At 38.5% G+C, this 27,255-nt stretch overlaps 1 protein-coding gene across 1 annotated transcript in view; it reads left to right on the forward strand.

The window, feature by feature from the left end:
• The window catches only part of UBE2V2 (ubiquitin conjugating enzyme E2 V2), a 44,964-nt gene that overhangs the window by 645 nt on the left and 17,064 nt on the right, over positions 1–27,255 (forward strand). The window contains exon 2 of the mRNA XM_042972663.1: positions 23,147–23,295. Coding sequence (XP_042828597.1) covers positions 23,147–23,295 — 149 coding nt within the window. The remainder of the gene's footprint in view (positions 1–23,146; positions 23,296–27,255) is intronic.

The following is a 27,255-nucleotide window of genomic DNA, read 5'->3' on the forward strand; positions in this document are numbered from 1 at the left end:
CTTTCCTACTTCTGGAATAAACATTGTTAGATGTTTTCCTGGAGAATATTAAGTAACTAGCATATTCTCCCTTGGTTTACCTATCTTACTGAGCTATCTATGGTGTATCTGAGCAAAGACTTCTCTAATAACTTATTGCATTGTATTTGAATCTTGAATGTATCTGCTTTCATGGTTGTCTTCACTGACAGAGTCTGTATTCCAGAAGTTTTTTGTATTCGAAGGTATAGTAGAGATGCTTCAGATGTATAATATTTGATTTGAAATTTTTTCAGATGTTTTTATTTCCATGTTTCATCACTTCCAAGACACATTTTAGTGTCCGAAATAGATATATGTCATATAGTTTAATGGTAGTATTTTTTAATTAAAGAAAAATTATTTATCAGGACACCTGGGTAGTTCAGTCAGTGTGAAGCGTCAGACTCTTGGTTCGGCTCAGGTCACGATCTCACGGTTGTGAGATCACACTCCTTGTCGGGCTCTGCGCTGACAGCATGGAGCCTACTTGGGAATCTTCCTCTCCCTCTCTCTCTGTCCCTTCCCTGTTTGCGTGCCCCCTTTCTCTGAAGTGAAGAAATAAACTTTTAAGAAAAATTTATTTTTTGAGAGAGAGGGTGAGTACAAGTGGGAGAGGAGCAGAGGGAAAGGGAGAGAGGTTTCTTTTTCTTAAGTTTTATTTATTTGTTTTGAGAGAGGCTTGATCTCACAACTGTGAAATCACGATTGTGAAATCAAGAGTCACACATTTAACCACCTGAGCCATCCAGTCTCACCTTTAGTTTCTTAATAATGGTTCATCATATAGTTTATGCTATCTTAGATTTGATGAAAGAAAATATTTAAAGTCTATTACAAAACATTTAGTGAGGTGAATATATACCAGATTTTAAAGTACAAGGTTCTACAAATATGTTAACATGTGTTCTCATATCTTTAAAAAAAAAAATTAAAAAAAATTTTTTTAAATGTGTATTTATATTAGAGAGAGAGAGCAAGAGCGCATGAGCAGGGGAAGAGCAGAGAGGAAGATACAGAATCTGAAGCTCGATCCAGGCTCTGAGCTGTCAGCACACAGGCTGATGCGGGCCTCCGACTCATAAACCGTGAGATCATGACCTGAGCTGAAGTCTGATGTTTACCAACTGAGCCACCAAGGCGCCCTGAAAGGAATTTTTTTTTAATGTTTATTTATTAAAAAAGTTTTTTTTAAATGTTTATTTTCTTTTTGAGACAGAGACACAGAGCATGAGAAGGGGAGGGGCAGAGAGAGAGGGAGACACAGAATCTGAAGCAGGCTCTAGGCTCTGAACTGTCAACATAGAGCCTGACGCAAGAGCTCGAACTCACGGACTGCAAGATCATGACCTGAGCCGAAGTCAGACACTGAATCAACTGAGCCATCGAAGCGCCCCAATATGTTCTCATTTCTTAATTGAATATTGAGAAATTGTTATAAATAATTTAAACTTAAGTATATTCTAGTGAAGTAATTTTTTAAAATTAAATTTATTATTTTTTTAAATTTATATCCATATTAGCATATAGTGCAACAATGATTTCACGAGTAGATTCCTTAATGCCCCTTACCCATTTAGCCCATCTCGCTTCCCACAGTCCCTCCAGTAACCCTCTGTTTGTTCTCCATATTTAAGAGTCTCTTATGTTTTGTCCCCCTCCCTGTTTTTATAATATTTTTGTTTCACTTCCCTTATGTTCATCTGTTTTGTATCTTAAAGTCCTCATATGAGTGAAGTCATATATTTGTCTTTCTCTGACTGACAAATTTCGCTTAGCATAATACCCTCCGTCCAGGTAGTTGCAAATGGCAAGATTTCATTCTTTTTGACTGCTGAGTAATACTCCGTTGTATATATATACCACTTCTTCTTCAGCCATTTATCCATTGATGGGAATTTGGGCTCTTTCCATACGTTGGCTATTGTTGATAGTGCTACAGTAAACATTGGGATGCATGTGTTCCTTTGAAACAGCATACCTGTATCCCTTGGATAAATACCTAATAATGCAGTTGCTGTGTCGTAGGGTAGATAGTTCTATTTTTAATTTTTTGAGGAACCTCTGTACTGTTTTCCAGAGTGGCCGCACCAGTTTGCATTTCCCACCAGGAGTGCAAGAGATCCTCTTTCTCCGCATCCTCCTCGCCAACATCTGTTGCCTGACTTGTTAATGTTAGCCATTCTGACAGGTGTGAGGTGGTATCTCAGTGTGGTTTTGATTTGTATTTCTCTGATGATGAATGATGTGGAGCATTTTTTCATGTGTCGGTTGGCATCTGGATGTCTTCTTTGGAGAAGTGTCTCTTCATGTCTTTCACCCATTTCTTCACTGGATTATTTGTTTTTTGGGTGTTGAGTTTGATAAGTTCTTTATAGATTTTGGAAAGTTACTCTTTATCTAATATGTCATTTGCAAATATCTTCTCCTATTCCATTGGTTGCCTTTTAGTTTTGCTGATTGTTTTCTTTGTGCAGAAGAAGTTTTTATTTTGATGAGGTCCTCATAGTTCATTTTTACTTTTGTTTCCCTTGCCTCCAGAGATGTGTTGAGGAAGAAGTTGCTGCAGCCAAGGTCAGAGAGGTTTTTGCCTGCTTTCTCCTCAAGGATTTTGATGGCTTCCTGTCTTATCTTACGTTTAGGTCTTTCACCCATTTTGAGTTTATTTTTGTGTATGGTGTAAGAAAGTGGTCCAGGTTCATTTTTCTGCATGTCACTGACCAGTTTTCCCAGCACCACTTGCTGAAGAGACTGTCTTTATTCCACTGGATATTCTTTCCTGCTTTGTCAAAGATTAGTTGGCCATATGTTTGTGGGTCCATTTCTGGGTTCTGTATTCTTTTCCATTGATCTGTTCTTGTGCGAGTACCATACTGTCTTGATAATTATAGCTTTGTAATACAGCTTGAAGTCCAGAATTTGGATGCCTCCTGCTTTGGTTTTCTTTTTCAAGATTGCTTTGGCTATTCAGGGTCTTTTCTGGTTCCATACAAATTTTAGGATTGTTTGTTCTAGCTCTGTGAAGAATGCTGGTGTTATTTTGATAGATATTGCATTGAATATGTAGATTGTTTTGGATAGTATTGACATTTTAATATTTGTTCTTCCTATCCAGGAGCATGGAATATTTTTCCTTTTTTTGTGTCTTCAATTTCTTTCATAAGCTTTCTATAGTTTTCAGTGTGTAGATTTTTCACCTCTTTGGTTAGATTTATTCCTACCTATTTTATGGTTTTGGTACAGTTGTAAATGGGATCGAATCCTTGATTTCCCTTTCTGTTGCTTTTTTTTTTTTTTAAATTAAAAAAAAATTTTTTTTAATGTTTTATTTATTTTTGAGAGAGAGAGTACGAACGGGGGAGAGGCAGAGAGAGCAGGAGACAGAATCCACAAAGCAGGCTCCAGGCTCTGAGCTGTCAGCACAGAGCCCAATGCAGGGCTTGAACTCACAAACTGTGAGATCATGACCTGAGCCAAAGTCGGATGCTTAACCGACTGAGCCACCCAGGTGCCCCTCTGTTGCTGTATTTTTGATGTATAGGAATGCCATCGATTTTGTGCATTGATTTTATATCCTGCGACATTGCTGAATTCATGAATTGGTTCTAGTAGTTTTTTTGGTGGAATCTTTTGGGTTTTCCATATAGAGTATCATGTCATCTGTGAAGAGTGAAAGTTTGACCTCTTCCTGGCTGATTTGGATGTCTTTTATTCCTTTGTGTTGTCTGATTGCTGAGGCTAATACTTTGGATACGGTGTTGAATAACAGTGGTGAGAGTGGACATCCCTGTCTTGTTCCTGACCTTAGGGGGAAAGCTCTCAGTTTTTCCCCATTGAGGATGATATTAGCACTGGGTCCTTCATATGGCTTTTATGATCTCGAAGTATGATCCTTCTCTCCGTACTTTCTTAAGGGTTTTTTTTTTTTTTTTTTCAAGAAAGGATGCTGTATTTTGTCAAATGCTTTCTCTGCATCTATTGAGAGGATCTTGTGGTTCTTGTCCTTTCTTTTATTGATATGATGTATCACATTGATTGTTTTGCAGATATTGAACCAGCCCTGGATACCAGGTATAAATCCCAGTTGGTTGTGGTGAATAATTTTTTTTAATGTATTGGTGGATACCATTGGCTGATATCTTGTTGAGGATTTTTACGTCCATATTCATCAGGGAAATTGCTCTGTAGTTCTCCTTTTTAGTGGGGTCTTTGTCTGGTTTTGGAATCAAGCTCATGCTGCCTTCATAGAAAGAATTTGGAAGTTTTCTTTCCATTTCTATTTTTTGGAACAGCTTCAAGTGAATAGGTGTTAACTCTTCCTTAAATGTTTGGTAGAATTCACCTGGAACACCATCTGGCTTTGACTCTTGGTTTTTGGGTCATTTTTGATTACTGATTTGATTTTTTTACTGGTTGTGGGTCTCTTCAAATTTTCTATTTCTTTCGTAGTTTTGGTAGTTTATATATGTTTCTAGGAATTTGTCCGTATCTTCCAGACTGCCCATTTTATTGGCGTATAATTGCTCACAATATTCTCTTACTGATTTTATTTCTGCTCTGTTGGTTGTGATCTCTCCTTTTTCATTCTTGATTTTATTTATTTGGGTCCTTTCCTTTTTCTTTTTGATCAGAGTCACTTGGAGTTTATCAGTTTTGTTAATTCTTGAAAGAACCAGCTTCTGGTTTCATTGATCTATTTTACAGTTTTTTTGGTTTCAATAGCATTGCTTTCTGCTCTAATCTTTATTATTTCCTGTCTTCTGCTGGTTTTGGGTTTCATTTGCTGTTCTTCCAGCTCTTTAAGGTGTAAGGTTAGGTTGTGTATCTGAGACTTTTGTTCCTTCTTTAGGAAGGCCTGGATTGCTATATACTTATCTCTTATGACCGCCTTTGCTGTGTCTCAGAGGTTTTGGGCTGTGGTGTTACTATTTTCATTGGCTTCCATGTGCTTTTTTTTTTTTTTAATGTTTGTTTATTTTTGACAGAGGCAGAGCATGAGTGGGGGAGGGGCAAACAGAGAGGGAGACACAGAATCTGATGCAGGCTCCACGCCCTGAGCTGTCCCAGCACAGAGCCTGACACGGGGCTTGAACTCACAGACTGCGAGATCATGACCTGAGCCGAAGTCAGAAGCTCAACAGACTGAGCCACCCAGGCGACCCTCATGTGCTTTTTAATTTCCTCTTTAACTTCTTGGTTAGCCCAATCATTCTTTAGTAAGATGGTCTTTAGTCTCCAAATATTGGTCATCATTCCAAATTTTTTCTTGTAGTTGATTTTGAGTTTCTTAGTGTTGTGGTCTGAAAATATGCATGGTGTGATCTTGATCTTTTGTACTTGTTGAGGGCTGATTTGTGTACCAGTATATGATCTTTTCTGGAGAATGTTCATGTGCACTTGAGAAGAATGTGTATTCCATTGCTTTAGGGTGAAATGTTCTGTATATATCTGTTAAGTCCATCTGGTCCGTGTGTCATTCAAAGCCATTGTTTCCTTGTTGATTTTCTGTTCAGATTATCTGTCCATTGTTGTAAATGGGGTATTGAGGTCCCCTACTATTATGGTATTATTACCAATGGGTTTCTTTGTGTTTGTGATTAATTGATTTATGTATTTGTGTGCTTTCACATTTGGAGCATAAATGTTTACAATTGTTAGGTCTTCTTGGTGGATAGACCTCTTAATTATGATGTAATGCCCTTCTTCATCTCTTTATTTTTAAGAGTGAAAGAAGTACGGCTACTCTAGCTTTCTTTTGTCGACCATTAGCATGATAGATGGTTCTCGATCCCCTTACTTTCAATCTGAAGGTGTCTTTTGGTCTAAAATGGGTCTCTCGTAAGCAGCGTATAGATGGATCTTATTTTATTATCCATTGTGTTATTATCCATTGTTTTGATTGGAGCATTTTGTCCATTGACATTTAGAGTGAGTACCTAAAGATACGAGTTTATTGCCATTATGTTTCTTGTAGAGTTGGAGTTTCTGGTGGTGTTCTGTTCCTTTCTGGTCTTTGTTTCTTTTGGTCTCTTTCTGTCTCTCTCTTTTTTTCCCCATCTTTTCTCCCCTCAGAGAATCTCCTTTAAAATTTCTTGCAGGGTTGGTTTAGTGGTCACCAATTGCTTTAACTTTTGTTTGTCTGGGAGACTTTTAATTTCTCCTTCTATTTTGAATGACAGCCTTGCTAGATAAAAAATTCTTGGCTGCATATTTTTCCGATTCAGCACATTTAATATATCCTGCTACTCCTTTCTGGCCTGCCAACTTTCTTTGGATAGATCTGTTGCAAACCTGATCTGTCTTCCCTTGTAGGTTAAGGACTGTTTTTCCCTTGTTGCTTTCATGATTCTTTCCTTACCTGAGTATTTTGTGAATTTGACTGTGATGTGCCTTGCTGATGGTTGGTTTTTGTTGAATCTAATGGGAGTCCTCTGTGCTTCCTGGATTTTCATGTCTGTGTCTTTCCTTGGGTTAGGAAAGTTTTCCGCTATGATTTGCTCACATAGCCCTTCTACCCCTTTTTCTCTCTCTTCATCTTCTGGGACCCCTATGATTCTGATGTTCCTTTTTAATGAGTCACTGATTTCTCTAATTCTTTTTTTCTTTAAAAAAATTTTTTAATCTTTATTTTTGAGAGAGAGAGAGAGAGAGAGAGAGACAGAGTGCGAGTGGGAGGGGAATAGAGAGAGAGGAGCACACAGAATCCGAAGCAGGCTCCAGGCTCCTAGCCATCAGCACAGAGCCCGACATGGGGCTCAAACTTATGAACCATGAGATCATGAGATCATGACCTGAGCCAAAGTCGGACACCCAACCGACTGAGCCACCCTGGCACCCCTGATTTCTCTAATTCTTAAATTATGCTCTTTTGCCTTAGTCTCCCTCTTTTTTTTCTGCTTCAGTATTCTCCATAAGTTTGTCCTCCATATCGCTGATTCAGTGCTCTGCCTCATCCATCCTTGCTGCCGTGGCATCCATTTGAGATTGCAGCTAAGTTATATCAGTTTTTATTTCATCTCGACTAGCTTTTATTTCTTTTATCTCCGCAGAGAGGGATTCTAATCTATTTTCAACCCCCGCTAGTATTCTTATTATTGTGATTCTAAATTCTGGTTCAGATATCTTGCTTGTAGCTGTGTTGGTTAAGTCCCTGGCTGTTGTTTCTTCCTGCTCTTTCTTTTGGGGTGAATTCCTTCATTTGGTCATTTTGAAGGAAGAAAAGGAAGTAATGACAAAAATATTAAAATTAAAAAATTAAAAACAACATGCATACACACAAAAATCAAGTAAATTATGCTAGATCCTAGGTGTGTTTTGGTCTGGTGGTTGAAAGGAGCTTGATAGATTAGAGAAAAAAGGGAAAAAAAGGGAAAAAAAAGGAAAATGTTGAAAATTTGAAAAATGAATACAATGAAATAGAATAAAATGAAATGATGGAAGCAAAATAGAATTTGGGAAAATTGCCAAAAAGTAAACGGTATAGTAGAAAAAAAATATTTTTAATAAAAATTGAAAATAAAAATAAATTTTGTCTCTTTCTATATTTAAGAAAAAGAAGAAATGAAAAAGAGAAAAAAAGAAAATTTAATAGATGGACAAATGAAATAAGATTGAAATTACACCACTTTCCCCTAGAAGTCAAACCATGAAGCAATTTATAGTCTGTAAACTAAGCAGGCAGAGAGACTTCTGTTGTTCCTGAAGAGTGACGTTGGTCTAGTTGGGCACAGCTTAGTGAAACCGCTCTGTTCTCCACTAGATGGCGCTGCTTAGCTTACTGAGGTGTATCCTGCCGCTTGTAGGTGTTTTTGTGCCTGCGCGGGAGGGGTGAAAATGGCGTCACCCAGCTACCTAGTCTCTAGTATCTGAATGCTGTTCTCCGTGATCAGCAATCAGGCACGCGTCCTCTACTCCCTGCTTTTAAATTGTCCGTGACCAAGCTCTCAGGTTGCTAGGTGGCACCTCCCTCCTGAATTTTACGTCTGAGTAGGCTGTGTTTCCCGACCCCTCACTTCTGAGGGACTGTGGCTTTGTCCTGCTCAAACTTTCTGGGGGAGGGTCTCACTGAGCAATGGCCGGGTGCTGGCCACACCCAGGAACGTTCTCGGGACCGTGCTGCTGCTGATGCCCAGAGACTGCGGCTGGGTGCCTGCCTCCCCCAGGAAATGTTCACGCGATCGTGTAGTGGTAGCGTTTCAGGGATTGTGACAAATCTCAACACACATCTGGCACCTGGCTTCACTCTTACTGACCTTGTTTCAGCACCAGCGAATGTGGTTGTTCTCCGGGGTCTGCTGGCACCTTTGCCTGTTCAGGGGTTGTAAAGCCTCTACCGAATGTCTTCCCAGCAGGGGAACTGCCTCTCCCTGTGTGGCCCGAAGACTCTTGGACCTCACTTTGCTTCTGGGGATTTCCCCTTCCCACCAGAGCATTGGCACGTATGGAGCTGCAGAGTTTCAGACTCTGCGGTCTCTCTGTTTATATAGTCTTAGTGGAATTTAAACCCTCTCCTTGCTCTGTTCTCCCATTTTAGTTCATTCCCTGTGGCTGTTTTTCTAATTTTCCCCTTTCTCTCCAGCTGCTTTTGGGGGGAGGGGTGCTTTTCCCGTACTCTCTGCCTGTCTCTGTCCTTTCTCCACAAGCAAAACCAGCTCCCTGCCCTCCGTGGCTTCTCTCTCCCCCAGTTCACTTCTGCACCGCATACTTGCTGAGTTCCCTGGTTCAGGTTGTGCAGATTGTTGTGTTAATCCTGAAATCAGTTTTCTAAGTGTACAGGATGGTTTCGTGTTGATCTGGCTGTATTTCATGGATGCCAGACGCAAAAAAAACTTCCATGGTGCTCCGCCATCTTGGTTCCTCTCCTTTAGTGAAATCATTTTTAATCTCCTGCAGTTTCTTGAAATAGAGACAAAAGTTAAAATTACTGTACATGATAAGTCTTTATTTCAACAAAAGAATATTCTTATTTTTGGGTCGCCTGGGTGGCTCAGTAGGTTAAGCATCTAACTTTTGATTTCGGCTCAGGTCATGATCTCATGGTTCGTGAGTTCTAGCCCTGCTCGGACTCTGTGCTGGCAGTGTGGAGACTGCTTGGGATAATTTCTGTCCCTCCCTCTCTCTCTCTCAAAAACGAAACAGAATATTTTGATTATTCCTGAGACTTATCTGTAAATATTTCTAATATTAAATCAGTATTTGTGTCAGCTCATACTGTCTGATGAATATTCAGTTCTGAAGTGTTCTAAATGCAATTTATATGTCTTGATGTCAGTAATTCTGTATTCTTGATCTTCTTGACATCATTCTTGTTGATAGTATTTACAGTGGGTTGTAATTGTTGGTTTTGAAAAGCTAGTGGGGTTTATAGGCCCATTTACAATTGTGGGATGGGTTTTCCTGAGCGAAGAACTGTGAATAAGGATTAATGATTCAGTCAGATTTGTTCCTTTGCGGAATGGATGGTCAGAGCTAATGAATAGTGAGGCCTGCGCAGCTAGGAATTCCACTGATGGTTGCCCGGAAGAGACAGTGAGTATACCTCGTACAAAATACAGGTTAGTAAAGTGATCACACTGGGTGATTTCATTTACTTTTCTAAAGTATTCTGCTGTTAATAACATTGTAAGGTAAAAAGGCCTAGTGAATTTAAAGCCCCAGTTGTAGCCTATCTTTGGGTCCATATTGATGAACATATGAAAGTTTCTGTTAAATATTAGCAATGTGTATGTGTTACTAGATTTGTCTTTTCGTTTATACAGTTAATATAATTCATGTACTTTATTTTTTTTAAGTTTTTGTTTTAATTCCAGTTAGTAAACACACGGTGTTGTATTAGCTTCAGGTGTACAATGTAGTGATTCAACAATTCCAAATGTCACTTGGTGCTCATCACGACAAGTGCACTCCTTAATCCCCATCACTTCTTTCACCCATCCCACACCCACCTCCCATCTGGTAACCATCAGTTTGTTCTCTATAGTTAAGAGAACTTGATTCTCTTGTTTCTTGAGTTCTCTCTCCTTTTTACTTCCCATTTGCTTGTTTGTTCCTTGTTTTTAAAAAAAATATTTATTTTTGAGAGAGAGAGAGAGAGAGAGAAAGGGGGGAGGGACAGAGAGAGAGAGAGAAGGAGACACAGACTCTGAAGCAGGCTCTAGGCTCTGAGCTGCCAGCACAGAGCCCGACTCGGGGCTCAGACCCACGAACCATGAGATCATGACCTGAGCCAAAGCCGGAGGCTTAACCGACTGAGCTACCCAGGCTCCCCTGCTTGTTTGCCTCTTAATTCCACATAATAAGTGAAATCATATGTTATTTGTCTTTCTTTGACTTGTTTTGCTTAGCATAATACTCTCTGGTTCCACGTTTTTGCAAATGGCAAGACTTCTTTTTTATGGCTGGATAATATCACATTACCTCTCTCTGTCTCTCTTTTACATTTTCTTTATCCATTTATCAATCGATGGATACTTGGGCTACTTCCGTATCGCAGCTGTTGTAAATAATGATGCCATAAACATACGGGTGCGTGTATCCCTTTGAATTAGTGTTTTTGTATTCTTTGGGTAAATACCCAGTAGTGCAATTGCTGATCATAGCGTAGTTCTATTTTTAACTTTTAGAGGAACATCTGTACTGTTTTCCAGAGTGGCTGCAGCAGTCTGTATTCCCACCAACAGTGCAAGAGAGTTTTTCACCATATCCTTATCAACACCTGTTTCTTTTGTTGCCAGTTTTGGCCATTCTGACAGGTGTGATTTGATATCTAATTGTACTTCTTATTTGTATTTTCCTGATGGTAAGTGATTTTTGAGCATCTTTTCATGTATCTGTTGCCCATCTGTATGTTTTCTTTGGAGAAATATCTCTTCATGTCTTCTATCCATTTTTGTCTAAGTTTATTTATTTTGAGAGAGAGAGTGTGGGGGAAGGGCAGAGAGAGAATCTCAAGCAGGTTCTGCACCCGACTTGGGCTCCGTCCCACCAACCGCAGGATCACGATCTGAGCCGAAATCAAGAGTCGTAAGCTTAACTGACTGAGCCATTCAGGCACCCTCTTCTGTCCATTTTTAAATTGGATTACAGAAGAGTCTTGGTTTACAAGCATAATTCCTTCTGGAAAGATGCTTGTAATCCAAAGTCCTCATATATCAAAGCAAATTTCAAGAACCATTGGCTCAATTGTGATTGATTATGTGACGTTCAGTGTCATGTACTACTTGTATTGCAAGACATTGCTCATTTATCAAATTAAAATTTATTAGAAATGTTTTCTTGTCTTGCAAAACACTTTGCAGAACAAGTTACTCGCATTCCAAGGTTTTACTGTATTTGTTTTTTGGGTGTTGAGTTTTGTAAGTTATTTTGTATATTTTGGGTCCTAACATTGGTTACGCCATTTGCACATATTTTCTCCCATTCCATAGGTTGCCTTTAATTTTGTTGATTGTTTCCTTTGTGCATAGAAGGTTTTTATTTTGATGTTGTCCTAGTAGTTTTTGCTTTTATTTCCCTTGCCTGAGGAGACATATCTAGAAAAAAGTTGCTACAGCCGATGTCAAAGAAGTTACTACCTGTGTTCTCTTTTAGGATTTTTATGGGTTCAGGTCTCACATTTAGGTCTTGAATCTATTTTGAAATTATTTTTGTGTATGGTGTAAGAAAGTGGTCTAATTTCTTTCTTATGCATGTTGCTGTCTAGTTTTCCCAGCACCATTTCTGGAAGGCACTTTTTTTCATTGGATGTTCTTTCCTGCTTTGTCAAAGATGAAATGACCATATAGTTGTGGGTTTATTTTGTTTTTCTAATTTTGTTGGATTAATCTATGTCTGTTTTTGTGCCAGTACCATACTGTTTTTGATTACTATAGTTTTGTAATATAACTTGAAAACTGAAATTGTGATTCCTCCAGTTTTGTTTCTCTTTTTCAAGATTGCTTTGGCTATTCAGGGTCTTTTGTATGTGTATGGAACCATACACATTTCAGAATTGTTTGTTCTAATTTCATGAAAAATGCTGTTGGTATTTTGATAGTGATTGCACGTACACTGCTTTGGGTAGTATGGACATTTTAACAGTGTTTGTTCTTCCAATCCACGAGCATGGGATGTCTTTCTGTTTCTTTGTGCCATCTTCAGTTTCTTTCATCAGTGTTTTATAGTTTTCAGAGTACGGGTCTTTCACCTCTGGGTTAGGTTTATTCTTAGGTATCTTATTTTTGGTGCAGTTGTAAATGGGATTGTTTTCTTAACTTCTGTTTCTGCCGCTTCATTATTGGTGTATAGAAATGCAACAGATTTCTGTACATTGATTTTGTTTCTTGTGACATTACTGAATTCACGGATTGGTTCTAGCAGTTTTGTGGTGAAGTCTTTCGGGTTGTCTCTATAGAGTATCATGTCATCTGCAAATAATGAAAGTTTTATTTCTTCCTTTCCAATTTGGTTGCCTTTCATTTCTTTTTGTTGTCTGAATGCTGTGGTTAGGACTTCCAGTACTATGTTAAATAACAGTGGTGAGAGTGGGCATCCTTGTCTTGTTCCTGACCTCAGGGGGAAAGCTCTCAGTTTTTCCCCATTAAAGATGATGTTTGCTGTGGGATATAATTCATGAATTTGAAAATGATTTTATGTAATATTTTAAATATATGATGTAGTTACCTGAATGTATGCCAGTTTGAGTTTTTGCACTTCTAAACTACTTTTCCACCTGCCCTTCTCATCTTTGTCCTTAAACAGCAAATCACTTCAAAACTTAGTGGCTTCAAACAGTGGTTCGTTCTTTCTCATGGTTTCTCATCGACGAGGTGGTTCTGCTGGTCTCACATGATGATGGGCTGGGCCTGTTGCCCAGGTGCCTTGATTCAATTAGGAATGGCCATTCTCTGGCCTGGTTGACTTCTTCATATCCTAGTAGTGTCGTAATTGGTGGTTGGCTCCCAAGAGAGCTAAACAGAAGCTACCAGGCCTCCCACAACTGCACCAGCATCGCTTCTACCATATTCTGTCAAAATAAGTGGCAAGGCCATACCAGATTCGAGGGGATGGGAGATAGTCTCTATCCCTTGATGGGGTAGGGGGCTGTGCCTGGAGGGAGAAAAATTGTTCATAGCTGTTTGGAGGCAGTCCACACTCCTTGAGGGTGAATTTCACAAAGTGGAATTTGAAGTCAGAACATATGAATAAAAAATTTTGGTTATATTTTGTCAGATTACCTCTTGAGCAATATGGAATTGATTTCCAGGAATGTATAATTATGTATAAATGAAAATTTCCCATAATTCTACCAGCATTGTGTTTAGCATGTTTTAAGTTAAATTTTGAGGAGTGTATAATTTCATCATTTTTCAGTGTGCATTTTTTTTTTTTTTTTACAAATTTTCTTACTAGTTTTTTTGCTTGTTTTATCATTTGTATTTCTTGTCTAGATATGTATAATTCATTTATTGTCATAAATATGTGTGTGGCCATTTACTGCTTGTTCAAGGAACTGGTTATTGATATTAGCAGGTTTAATAATAATTTTGTTTTTTTATTTTTTCAAATTTTTATTTAAATTCTTATTTAGTTAATATGCAGTGCAGTATATTGGTTTCAGGAGTAGAATTCAGTGATTCATCACTACATACAACACCCCGTGCTCATCACAAGTACCCTCCTTAACACCCATCACCCATCTACCCAATCAATCCACAATTTGTTCTCTATCGTTAAGAATCTTTTATGACCTGAGCCAAAGTTGGATTCTTAACTGACTGAGCCACTAAGAGATTCTTAATGATAGAGAACAAACTGTGGGCATCGGGCTCTGCTGACAGCTCAGAGCCTTGTTTCCTGCCCACCCCCCGCCACCACCCTTGTTTCCTGCCCCCTCTTTCCTTCTAACCTTTCTGTTCATCTGTTTTGTTTCTTAAATTCCACATGAGTGAAATCATATATTTCCCTTTCTCTGCCTGACTTATTTCCCTTAGCATGATACATTCTAGCTCCATCCACATCATTGCAAATGGCAAGATTTCACTTTTTTTTGATAGCAGAGTAATATTCCCTTGTATATATTTATACCACATTTTCTTTATCCATTCGTCAGTCGTTGGAGTTTTGGGCTCTTTCCATAGTTTGGCTATTGTCGATAGTGCTGCTATAAACACAGGGGTGCAGTACCTCTCTGAATCTGTATTTTTGTATCTTTTGGGTAAATACTTAGTAGTGCCATTGCTGGATTGTAGGGTAGTTCTATTTTTGACTTTTTGAGGAACATCCATACTGTTTTCCAGAGTGGCTGCACCACTTTGCATTCCCACCAACAGTGGAAGAAGGTTCCCCTTTCTCCGCATCCTCACTAACATCTGTTGTTTCCTTTGTTGTTGATTTTAGCCATTCTGACAGGCAGGGGGTGGTATCTCATCTTGGTATTGATTTATGTTTCCCTGATGATGAATGATGTTGAGCATGTTTTCATGTGTCTGTTAGCCATTTGGTTGTCTTCTTTGGAAAAATGTCTATTCATCTCTTCTGCCCATTTCTTAACTGGGTTTTTTGGGTGTTGAGTTTCATAAGTTTTTTTATAGATTTTGGATACTAACCCTTTATGAGATATGCCATTCGCAAGTATCTCCCATTCCATAGGCTGCCTTTTAGTTTTGTTGATTGTTACCTTTGCTGTGCAGAAGCTTTTTATCCTGAAGTCCCAATAGTTCAGTTTTGCTTTTGTTTCCCTTGCCTTTGATGATGTGTCTAGTAAGAAGTTGCTGCAACCGAGGTCAAAGAGGTTGCCGCCTGTGTTCTTCTGTAGAATTTTGATGGTTTCCTGTTTCACGTTTAGTTCCTTCATCCATTTTGAATTTATTTTTGTGTATGGTGTAAGAAAGTGGTCCAGGTTCATTTTTCTGCATGTTGCTGTACAGTTTTCCCAACACCATTTGTTGAAGAGATGGTCTTTTTTCCATTGGATGTCCTTTCCTGCTTTGTCAAAGATGAGTCGACCATATAGTTGTGGGTCCATTTCTGGGTTTTCTATTCTGTTCCATTGATCTATGTGTCTGTTTTTTTGACAGTACCATACTATCTTGATGACTACAGCTTTGTAATACAGCTTGGAATTGGAATTGTGATGCTTCCAGCTTTGTTTTGCTTTTTCAGGATTGCTTTGGCTATTTGGGGTCTTTTGTGGTTTCATACAAATTTTAGGATTGTTCTAGTTCTGTGAAAAATGCTGGTGTTATTTTGATAGAGATTGCATTAAATGTGTAGATTGCTTTGGGTAGTATAGGCATTTTAACAGTGTTCATTTTTTCAGCCCATGAGCCTGGAATGCTTTTCCACTGTTTTGTGCCCTCTTCAATTTCTCTCATAAGTCTTATGTAGTTTTCAGAGTATATATATCCTGTTCATACGTGCATGTATCTGTTTTGGGGCTCCTCCCCATTAGTCTGTTAGTCTGATTTCACATTATGTTAGTTTCTTTGGCTGATGAGAAAATCTTAATATCTAGGGGAATTATTGCTTCTGTTTTCTTTTTCTTTAAAAATTTTCTCCAAACTCTTGCCAGAAGAATATTAGGACTGTTTGTCAAGTTCCAGGAGCAATGCTATTTGAATTTCAGTTTACATAGAAAGAATCTCTAGATTAATTTGAGTACTTAAACTTTGCAATAAGTTTGTCATGTAGGCTGATTGCTTTATTTATTCAGGTTTTTGATGTTCTTTACTTATATTTTGTAATTTTTCTCCACTGACGTCTTACATATTTTTCACCCATTCTTCAGCCTGGATGGTTTCTGTTCTTTATGGTGCATCTGGTGAGTTTCTTCTTCTAGGAGACTTTCCTTGTCCCTTCTTTTGGGGTGAGTTGTCCTTTCTAGATGCTTCCAGAGGATTTTTCACATTGTATTGTGCTGTCTCTTTAATCATCTTCCTGTCCTAGTTCGTAAACTTCTTGAGAGCAAACGAAGCTTTTAGTCTCCTGGTTTCAAGCGTCTATTATAGTAACTGCATCTGGTAGCAGTCAGATGATTATTGAGTGAAGGCATGAATTAATACAATAGTGAATGGATGACAGAATATAGGTCTCCTGATACTTTGCTGTTTTATGTGTGTTTCTCTACATGGTGTTTTCATAATTTTTTGCCCCATTAAGATAGATGATAATGTTAAAACTCAACAAATATCTGACTCTTAAATTTCTGGAAAATTGTGAAGTATTATTCAGAGAGCTTTTATAAATGTTTTTATTAATATATGATTTTAAGCACTGCAAAACCATAAATTTCTTGGACTTAAATTTTAACACTTCCTTTACAATATTTTTGCTTATGGCAAATTTCAACAACGAGTCGTGTTTGGAAAATATGTATTTTATTTTAAGTTGTACATATTCTGTAATCTCCCTACGTTTTTTTTTTTTAATCCATGGGGCTTTAATTTTAATTTTTTTTTTTTTTTTTTTTTAATTTTAGAAAGGGAGAGAGAGCACAAGTAGGGAGAGGGGAAGAAGGAGAGAGGGTATCTCCACACTCAGTGCTGAGCTGGATGCAGGGCTTGATCCCACGACCCCCTGGGATCATGATCCGAGCCAAAACCAAGAGTCAGACATTCAACTGACTGATGCTCTCAACCCAGGCACCCCTTGCTTTGTTTTTTGTTTTCTGGATTCTGGGGTGCCTGGTGGCTCAGTTGGTGGAGCATGTGACTCTTGATCTCGGGGTCGTGAGTTCAAGCCCCACATTGGGCTCACTTTAAAAGAATAAAAATAAAGAAAGTTTTATAGCTTTTGAGATGCAGTGTATGGTGACAGTTTGTACCTGTGTTGGGAAAGCTGAATTTTAGTTTTGAGTAAGCTACTAGCTTGCAGTGGTCTTGAATAAGTTACTTTATGTTTCTGGTCTTTGTAAAATGTAGGTATAGCTGCCCATCGTACCTCAAAAAGACTTTTTTTATATTCAGATAGGTGGCAGTATGAGAAAGTAATTTGAAAAATATAAAGTGCTGTGTTGTTTCCCTGGGTAGGAGTATTTTGCTTTGAGCACGCCTAGTGTGTGACATACGGAGAGATTTTTTTTTCCCGTAATGTGTATTTATTTTGCGAGAGAGAGAGAAGGAGCGAGCAGGAGCCCCAGCCCTGCATGAGCGGAGGAGGGGCAGAGAGAGAGGGAGACAGTCCTAGGCAGGCTCCATGCTGTCAGCGCAGAACTGGAAGTGGGGCTCAATCTCACAAACCATGAGGTCAGTCCCTGAGCCCAAATCGAGTCGGGTGCTTACCCGGTTGAGATACCCGGCACCCCTGGGAAGAGTCCTTTTAATGGAGTTCAGAACAGTATGTATTTGATCAGAGTTGTTTACACACTTGGTCAAGATGTGTCCCTCATCCCTATTAGATTTGCATGGATTGGGGACAGATTAGCAGGAGGTAGGGAAAGGAGCTCCATTCGGGACTAGTAGGTTCCATGAGTAGGCAGTGGAGAATACTGGCTAAGAGCTTCAACCCTGACTTACTTGCCATGTAATTAGATTGAATTTTATGAGATTTCTCTTTCTTTTGGTTAAAAAGATGCCTGAATAACTGCACTTTGATTTTATAAGGTTCAACCTAATAATTTAAGCCTTAATTTTCTCATCTAGTGAAATGGTGATGTTCTATCGGCTTACGAGGTGATTTAATGAAGGACTTCTGCCTGTAAAGCTTTTAGCAAATGTTTGTCTCATGGGAGGTGCTCGGTAAATATGTTATTTTTAATCAAGTCAGCTTGTTGGGTGTTGAGAACTCAGAACTCCCAGGGTGGGGCAGAATCAGAGAACTAAAATCAAAGGTGGGACTTTTCATGAGTTCCATCTTAACAGTGTGTCCACTCATGTGTGTTGAAATCCATGCCCAAGGACTCTGCAGGGGACACGTAAGCAGCCTTGGCCACATCCCGCAGCACACACGCCCCATACACTCTCTTCCTTAACCTTGTAGACCCTCTGGGTAGTGGGGTGAGGGGAAGGGACCCATAGCCAACCTGGGACCTGGGTGTTTGTGAGGATCAGCTAGAGGAGGGTTGAAAAGCACATAAAACAAAACGTTTATTCCATTTCTACAGATATTTTCCTTTAATTAAAAAATTTTTTTTTGTAATGTTTATTTTTGAGAGAGACAGAGACAGAGCTTGAGTGGGGGAGGGGCAGAGAGACAGGGAGACAGAATCTGAAGCATGCAACGGGCTCCCAGCTTTCAGCACAGAGCCCGATGTAGGGCTTGAACCCATGGACGGTGAGATCATGACCTGAGCCGAAGTCGGACGCCCAACCGACCGAGCCACCCAGGCACCCCTCCTTTAAGTTTTGAGTAGGTGATGATTCCCCTAGTCAAGTCTTCCTATTCCTGCCCCCCAAGCAAGACTAATATTATTCATTGGGGCGTTTTAAGATGGCACCTGATTATGTTTGCCACAGAAATAAGTTCGTAGATAGGGGGAAAAGGAAGTTACAAAACTTTGAGGCATGAGCTCATTTTGGGGAAAAAAGCATGGAAGCCATATATTTTGTATGGAAGATAATCTAAAGAGAAATACACTAAAGTGGTAACGATAATTATTTTTTGAATTTTAGGGGCTTTTGTGCATCTTAGAATGCTCACCATCAGGTAGAACTGGAATTTATACTGCCCTCTCTAAAACGATACCACCTCTTGTCTTTTTTTTGTGGTAGAACTTACTTAATTTAGATGATTAATTGCAAACTGATAGTAAATTTGCTTTGCTGTTGTTTCTCATGTTTGTATGGCTGGTTGGATAGATTTATTACTATTCAAGTTCTTAGCCTTTTTTTCCTTGTAACTTGAAAAAGGTCAAAATGTATGAGTTAAAGTTGGGAAATCTTTTTTCTTAATAAACATTGCATGACAAGATTCATTCTGGGCTTTATTTGGCAGTCTTTATGCCTTTATTTTTGGTATCATGGGAATTAAAGGCAAGTGATGTGCAATTTGATATCTTTCACATTTAAAACTGGAAGCATTTTTCTAGAATGCATTTGTTTGCATTCAGAGTTTTGGTTATGAATGTCATTATTTTTGGTCTTATTTCCCAGGAGTATAGGTTCATTGAAATGTACTAAAGAAGAAACTAGATTAGTGGAGAAGCCTAGAGGTTTTTGACTTGGTTTGTCAATTAATAGTTAAGTGACTTTAGGATTATCACTCCACTTTTACTGGTGATAATTTTATTTCCTCTAAAGTATTAGGTTTTGGACTGGATGATCTTTGGTATTCTTCTGGACCAAAAATTAACATCATTTTAAAAGTTTCAGCTAGGAAGTGTGGATTTATGGGTGACTTTTTTTTTTCTTTTAATGAAGATCCAAGACTAACAGAACAAAATAGTTTAAACTTAATAACACACACAGACATACAGGAAAAAGACAAGTAGAACTATAGAAAAACGCTCATATATGGCAAGAGATCCAGAGGGCAGTCTACGTACATACTTCAATTTTCATGGAGTAACATCCCCACCTTGTGGCTTTTAATTCCTCACAGATATTAGCGGTTGGTTGAAATAAAACCAGAGTACTCTAACCCTGAATTTGAAAATATGACTCAGTGTTAATCTTGTATTTTTTTGTCTTATACTTTAAAAGCAAAATCGTCTTAGCTGCTATAATTTTTTAAATGTTAGTACTATCAGTAATTATCTATTAATCTTACAATTATTTTCCCAAAATGCAATATAAAGAAATGGTGAAAAGTTTAGTAGTAACTATCTTTATCCCTTTTACGGCACTTATATAAGAAGAAACCTTAATTTTCTAGTTCCCTTTGTAGTTTTGGATGCTCATAAAGGTCACTTGATTGAATTGTTTGTAAATCAGCAACAGAATTCAATGCAAATTTAGAATAATTCTTGGGGAGGGGCGTGTGGGTGGCTCAGTTCGGTTAAATGTCCGACTTCAGCTCAGGTCACGATCTTGCAGTTCCTGAGTTCAAGCACTGCCAGCTAGGAGCCTGGAGCCTGCTTCAGATTCTGTGTCTCCCTCTCTCTCTGCCCCTCCCCTGCTCATGCTCTGTCTCTCTCTGTGTCAAAAATAAATAAAAGCATCAAAAAAAATTTTTTTTAGAATAATTCTTGGGGAATGGCTTTAAATGGTAAGGATAATCAAGCTGATTTAAGGTTATTTTAAAAAGGAATTCAGTAGCAATGCATTGTGGAGGTCATGACTGTATAAGCTACAGGAAAATAGCAGCTGTCCCGATGTTAGGTGAATAGAAACTAACAGCTTAGGGTAAAATTTCTAGGGGCCACCCTACAGTTTTTAGAGCTTTTATAGAGTATATATATCATTTCATGAAGTATATTCTAATGTATAGAATATATTCTCATATATAGAATATTCTTTTAAAGAATAAAGAGCTTTTATTCTCACATAGCATAGATGGAGGCTAATGGAAGTTTTATGTAATTCCATCTAATACAAACATTAAAATGGTCATCATAGTCAACATTTATTGTGTTTAAGGTGGATTACCTTGTTTAATTTTCACAGTGATTCTGTGAGATAGGAACTATTGTTACCTCAGTTTAACAGGTGAGAAGGTAGGGCTGGGAGTCACATGTTAAGTGGTTAGCAGATCTGGACCTGGGCAGTCTGATTTCTAGATCTGTGACAGGATATGCCACTTGTGTAGTTTGTACTGCTGTGTGACTTGATGTAAAAGTGACTTTGGTCTGCACCAATTTGCATTCCCACCAACAGTGCAAGAGGGTTCCTGTTTCTCCACATCCTCTCCAGCATCTATAGTCTCCTGATTTCTTCATTTTGGCTACTCTGACTGGCGTGAGGTGATATCTGAGTGTGGTTTTGATTTGTATTTCCCTGATAAGGAGCGACGTTGAACATCTTTTCATGTGCCTGGAAAGCAGTGTGGAGGTTCCTCAGAAAATTAAAAATAGACCTACCCTATGACCCAGCAATAGCACTGCTAGGAATTTATCCAAGGGATACAGGAGTACTGATGCATAGGGGCACCTGTACCCCAATGTTTATAGCGGCACTCTCAACAATAGCCAAATTGTGGAAAGAGCCTAAATGTCCATCAACTGATGAATGGATAAAGAAATTGTGGTTTATATACACAATGGAATACTACGTGGCAATGAGAAAAAATGAAATATGGCCTTTTGTAGCAACGTGGATGGAACTGGAGAGTGTGATGCTAAGTGAAATAAGCCATACAGAGAAAGACAGATACCATATGTTTTCACTCTTATGTGGATCCTGAGAAACTTAACAGAAACCCATGGGGGAGGGGAAGGAAAAAAAAAAAAGAGGTTAGAGTGGGAGAGAGCCAAAGCATAAGAGACTGTTAAAAACTGAGAACAAACTGAGGGTTGATGAGGGGTGGGAGGGAGGGCAGGGTGGGTGATGGGTATTGAGGAGGGCACCTTTTGGGATGAGCACTGGGTGTTGTATGGAAACCAATTTGACAGTAAATTTCATATATTAAAAAATAAAAAAAAATAAAATAAATTTCTTTCTAATAGGGATATTTTAAACTAAAATTAGAGCCCAAAGATTTTATTTATATAAAGCATTTCAATAAAAGCCTTCTCATTAAAAAAAAAAAAAAAGTGACTTTGGTCTAGAAAACTGGACTTCAGTACTGGATCTGCCTCTTACAGCTGTGTGACATAACTTCTTCATAGCCCAGTTTCCACAACTGTAAAATGGGTGCTTTTAGGATTAAAGGGGATGATTTATTTAAAATAGAACACAGTATATGCTCAACAAATGGTTTTAATAATCATAGTAGTTGTAATAATGGCTGTTTTTGTGTTTTTTTTTGTGATTTGTAAAAGCTCTGTATTACTGTGGCCCAAGATTTTCAAGCATTTTTTCATGAAGCACAAAATGGCTAGTGTTCTTTTAATTTACAGTATTTTTATTGCTTTTTCGTTACATGTCCAGAAGGGTTACTGTCAATTAATAAGTGAAAGATGTTTTGGTTTCACCAAGAGAGAAGTTATACAAAATGATGGCCACTTTAGAAGAGATGTCATCCCCCCCCCCCCAAAAAAAATCATAATCGTGTGTGTGCATGCATGAGAGAGAGAGTGCACGGCCACATGTGCACAAGCTCTAGAGCCAAAGAGAGGCTTCTGAGGGCATTTACCTAATTTTTTCAAGACTTGTGTGGTGGGGCTGGGGGATGTTTCAATCTAGATGCTTTTGAGAACATGAAAGACCACAAGGTCCGTTCTTTGGAGACGTGAGACCAGTAATTGTAAGAAAGGTTGTGGTCAGTTGGAAGAATCATGGTTGGATTCCAGGGGTTGGAAGTCACAATGGTGGCAAAGACCAGGTCTGTTGAGGATGAAGGAGTGAGAACTGTGAAATGCTAGGTTCTGGGCAGAGAGGCAAACTTCTGTGTTAAGATTTTAGAAATAAAGTAGGGGTGATGAAGTCTCAAGAGGGGGAGGTATGAGAAGGGCTAGTGGATCGTGTAAAATTTGCTGGGTTGGGCCCAGAGGTGAAGGGCGGGTCCTAGGAAACTGCTATATCCATAAGGAGAGTTATTCTCAAATCAAGGAGCTCCCCAAGGGATGATGACGCCCCATGCTGACATGGGGAGAGGTAAGACCCTCTAGTTAGGGATGAGGACAAGAAAGGAGACTGGGGGCCATGGATGGGGCTGCTTCAGCATTGTTGAAAAAAATTGTGCCCTCTAGTGCTTTTTTAAAGATGGAACATAATTCTGTTCTTTAAAAAGCATTAGAGAGGACATGTTAATGAATTTGAACTTTCTGGTCCTGCCTATTTACTTGATGAAGTGTTCTAGGCTTGGAACAGAAATCTCAGTTATGGAAAATATTCATTTTATAATGATTTCCTTATGACTGATTTATGCCAGGATAACATTGATTTGTTAGGAATTCATCTACATGTTCTATGCTGCAGCTAATATTTGTTACGGTGTTTTCTTTAGGGTTTTCATTTTGGGTGGTTTTAGATTGAGCGTTTTCTGGGGGAGAATGCTTAAAGGGAATTTGACATTTTGGGAAATAATTTGTAAAGTTTAAACTGGAAAAAGCTCAATTTGAATATATGCAACTCTTGTAATTATGGGCTTTTTACATTTACATTCTTTTGTATAGGAGTTAAAGTTCCTCGTAATTTTCGCTTGTTGGAAGAACTTGAAGAAGGACAAAAAGGAGTAGGCGATGGTACGGTTAGCTGGGGCCTTGAAGATGATGAAGATATGACTCTTACAAGGTGGACAGGCATGATTATTGGGCCACCAAGGGTCAGTGCTATAAATTATATTTTTTTCTATTACTATTATTGTCATTTTAGAGTAAGCATTTTATTTAATATTGATATTAAAGTAATTATCACTTTTAACTGAAACAATTCCTCCCTTTTAATTCATTTTGTATACATTTATCGAGATGCTTCCTGCGTGTAGGGTAGGTATAATGCTTGATTTTGTGGAGGACTGGGGGGAAAATATTGATACAGTCATTGCCGTCAAGGTGTTTGCAGTTGAGTAGAGAAGAAAAAATAATTACAAATGACAGATTCTAAATATGGCAGAGAAAGTTCACTACGGGACTTTAGAATATGTTTCTTCTAGCTGGAATAATTGAGGAAGGCTGAACAGTGGAGGAAGTTGCCTTTGGAATGAGCCTTAAAGGACTGACTGGTAGGATTTCAGAAGGTGGTGATGGGGATGGAGAACATTCCAGATAGAGAGGAGAAAAGGTGAGGAAATGGAGGGGTTACTTGGGAAGAGCAAACAGTATATTTTGACATAACATGTTACTAACCCGCTCGCTATGTGTGTAACCAAGGTGTAACCAAGGGTTTCTAAATTGGTTCGTGTTGAGTGCACACTGCTGTTTGCCCTCTTGACATGTGACTTGTCTTGTATATACTATAGGCCTCAATTTTTTCATTTATAAAATACAGAGAAAAGTCTATGATTTTTGTATATTTTCTAGCATTGTTGGCAACAGACCCATTGTGTTTCATTTTATTTAGGTCTTTCTCAAGCTTAAGAAGTTTTATTTTTACTCAAAATCTTTTCCAGACTGGGAAATATTTTTCCACGTTGCATTCCTTACTCAAAGATCCCATTTACTGCACTCCTGGCAGTGAGTCTTTGAAATATGTATTCCATAATGTTTTTGACTTCTGCAAAGAGCACCAGTTTGAAGGTTTTCTTTTTTAGTCTTGGGTTTTATATACTATTGGCTACCTGATGAGAGCATTTCAATTGTTTTGCTTTTGGGTGGAGTTTAGATTGCCTCTTGATTTTTACAAAAGAAAAATGGATCAAGTAATCAGCAGTGTTAACTTTAGAGAGTGAATCACCATATGTTTTATATTTTCTGGTATTTCTTTGCAGAATTTGAGCACACTACTAGCCTGACAAACTCCGATTTCCTTCTTCTGCTTTGGTTTTCCTGTAAGATATTTGAGGAAGGAAATGTAACTTGATGGTTAAGATTCTTGATGTGTTTTTTTGTAACTTGGTATTTATAATGAAAACCTTGATTTTCACTGCTTGTGAACATTATTAACATGGTCTGTTTGGTTAAAAAAGAAAGGACTTTAGTTTATGAGCTTTTTTTTTTTAAATTAAGTTTTTATGTATTTACTTTGGGAAAGACAGAGAGTGTGAGTGGGGGAGGGAGTGAGGGAGGAGGGAGAGAGAGAATCCTAAGCAGGCTCTGTGCTGCCAGCATGGAGCCCGACATTGGGCTTGAAACTGTGAGATCATGACCTGAGACAAAACCAAGAGTCAGATGCTTAACCAACTGAGCCACCCAGGCGCCCCCTAATTTATGAACAACATTCTTAATGAATAGTTTGAAGATTTGACAGTCTGAACTTGAGTATACTAGAGTATAAATTTATATTTACATATACTAGATATTTACTGTATTTAGTATATTTATTTACTAGATACCTAGTATATTTATTTATACTAGAGTATAAGCTTGAAATTATTTAGATTTAGTTTTTCTCCAGCCACTACCTCCAACGGACTTTAAACTTTAGGAATGTTTTAGAGCTTGTGTGTGAGTTCCTCTGATTTTGTGGACCGGCCTGGAGCATAGGTCCCGAATATGGAAGAGCAGCTCCCAGTTGATCTCACATGCAGACTAGCTGCCTTTCCTGGTGTCACCGAACTGCAGGAAGCCCCTCTGTGTCCAGGCTGTGTCCAGTGCATAGTGAAGCCTGCTCTAGCTTGCGGGGGTGGGTTTGGTTTGCTCAAAAGAGCTGTGTAGACACAATGCTGCCATTGGGCCACTGGACATGCTGGACGGCTGGTCATTGGGCCTTCCCCTCCCTCCCTCCCTCCCGCCTTCCCTCTCTTCCCTCTCTTCCTTCCTTCCTTTCCTTCCTTCCTTTCTTTTCTTTTCTTTTCTTTTTTTTTTTTTTTTTTTTTAATTTTTTGGACTTTGTTTTTGAGAGAGAGAGAGAGAGAGAGAGAGAGACAGAGACACTATAAGCAGGGGAGGTACAGAGAGAGAGGGAAACACAGAATCCGAAGCACGCTCCCTGCTCTGGGCTCTCAGCACAGAGCCCCATGCAAGGCTCAGACTTACAAACCTCAAGATCATGACCTGAGCTGAAGTCAGGCACTTAACCAACTGAGCCACCCAGGCGCCCTGGGCCTTCCCCTTTCTCAGGGTAGTGGTGTTGGAGCCTCTTCTTACTTCCTTTGGAAGTCAGGAAGGGGCAAGAGGGGAGCACCTTACAAAGGCACAGCATCTTTCCGGCCAGCCAATGATTTTTCTGCCTTCTGTCACCATCTCCCGACTTCCTCCTTCACTGAGACCCAGTGAGGGTGAGTACTTGTGCACTCATTCAGTTGCCTTGTAATAAAACCTGCAGGAGTTACTGTCTCCCCTTAGTTGTTTTCTCTTTAGGAGGTGCCATATTTAGAGCAGTTTGTCCCCAGCTTCAGGTATCCACATCTAACCAGCATAATGGGAAAATTTTGCCTTACCATACTGTTACTTGGTTAGGGGTTTTTAATTTTTTTAATGCATTATTAACATCCCTGATTTTTTAAATGTTATTCTAGTACTTTGTTTGGATTTATATAATCAGCAATTTTGTTTTTCCATATATGTTTGTGTTTTAAATTTTCTGAAGCAATACTTTTTTAGCATTAGAGATTTAGTAACTTTTCCAAGTTTTCCTTATATGTAAATGGATCTGCTTTGCCCATTTAGTTTGGAGAATTAAATGACTTAATAATTAGACAATAGGAAGGTACCTGACTATAGTACATATTTTGTAAATATTCCTTTTTTTCCCCTTTTTGTATTTTGCAATTGATTGGATGACAGAAAGATGTGGCTGTTTTTTTTTGTTTTTGTTTTTTTTAATTGGAGTGATAAAATTAGACCTTGGTCCAAAGTTAAGATGATGTTTACTCTAAAAGGCTGGTTTAGAGTTTTTAAATTTAATTTTAAAAAGTTGGGTATAATTTACATATAATGAAATGCACAAATCTCACCACGAGTTTCCACAAATACACCTTGTTGCCTATGCTTCTGTCTAGATATAGAACAGTTCAGTCACGTGTGCCCTTTCTCACCCCCACCCAGCCTGGAGCAGTTTTGCATGTGGTAGAATTTCGTGTAAGTGGAATCATGCAGTGTGTGTATTTACTGGTCTGCTTATTTCGACTCAGCACGATGTCTCAGAGATTTAGTTGTGTTGTTCCACACAGTAGTGGTAGTGGTTCTTTTTATTTATGGTTCTTAATATTTATGTTACTGAGTAGTATTTTACTGTATGGATTTGTACCATAATGTATTTATCACTGTGTTCATGGTATTTGGATTTTATCTACTTTGTGGCTATTTGAAATAAAACTGCTATGAACAGTCTTTTAAAAGTCTTTTGTGAACATGCTTGTTTCCATTTTTTTGGATAAAATGTCTAGGAATGGAATTGTTACATCATAGGGTAGGTAGGTACACACTTATTTATCTTTATAAGAAAATGCCAGTTTGTTTCCTAAATGGTTATACCATCCTCTACTCCCAGTAAAGTGTGAGAGTTCTGGTTGTTCCCATATACGTTGAGTATATTTAACATTATAGAGTTTGTTGGGGGCTATTACTATTATTTTTGTTATTTATTTATTAATGTTTATTTTTTTGATTTTGAGAGAAACAGAGTGAGCAGGGAGGGACAGAGAGAGAAGGAGAGAGAGAGAGAATTCCAAGCAGGTTCTGCT

Source organism: Panthera tigris, chromosome F2 (genome assembly GCF_018350195.1).
Source record: "Panthera tigris isolate Pti1 chromosome F2, P.tigris_Pti1_mat1.1, whole genome shotgun sequence".
NCBI classification, from domain to species: domain Eukaryota; kingdom Metazoa; phylum Chordata; class Mammalia; order Carnivora; family Felidae; genus Panthera; species Panthera tigris.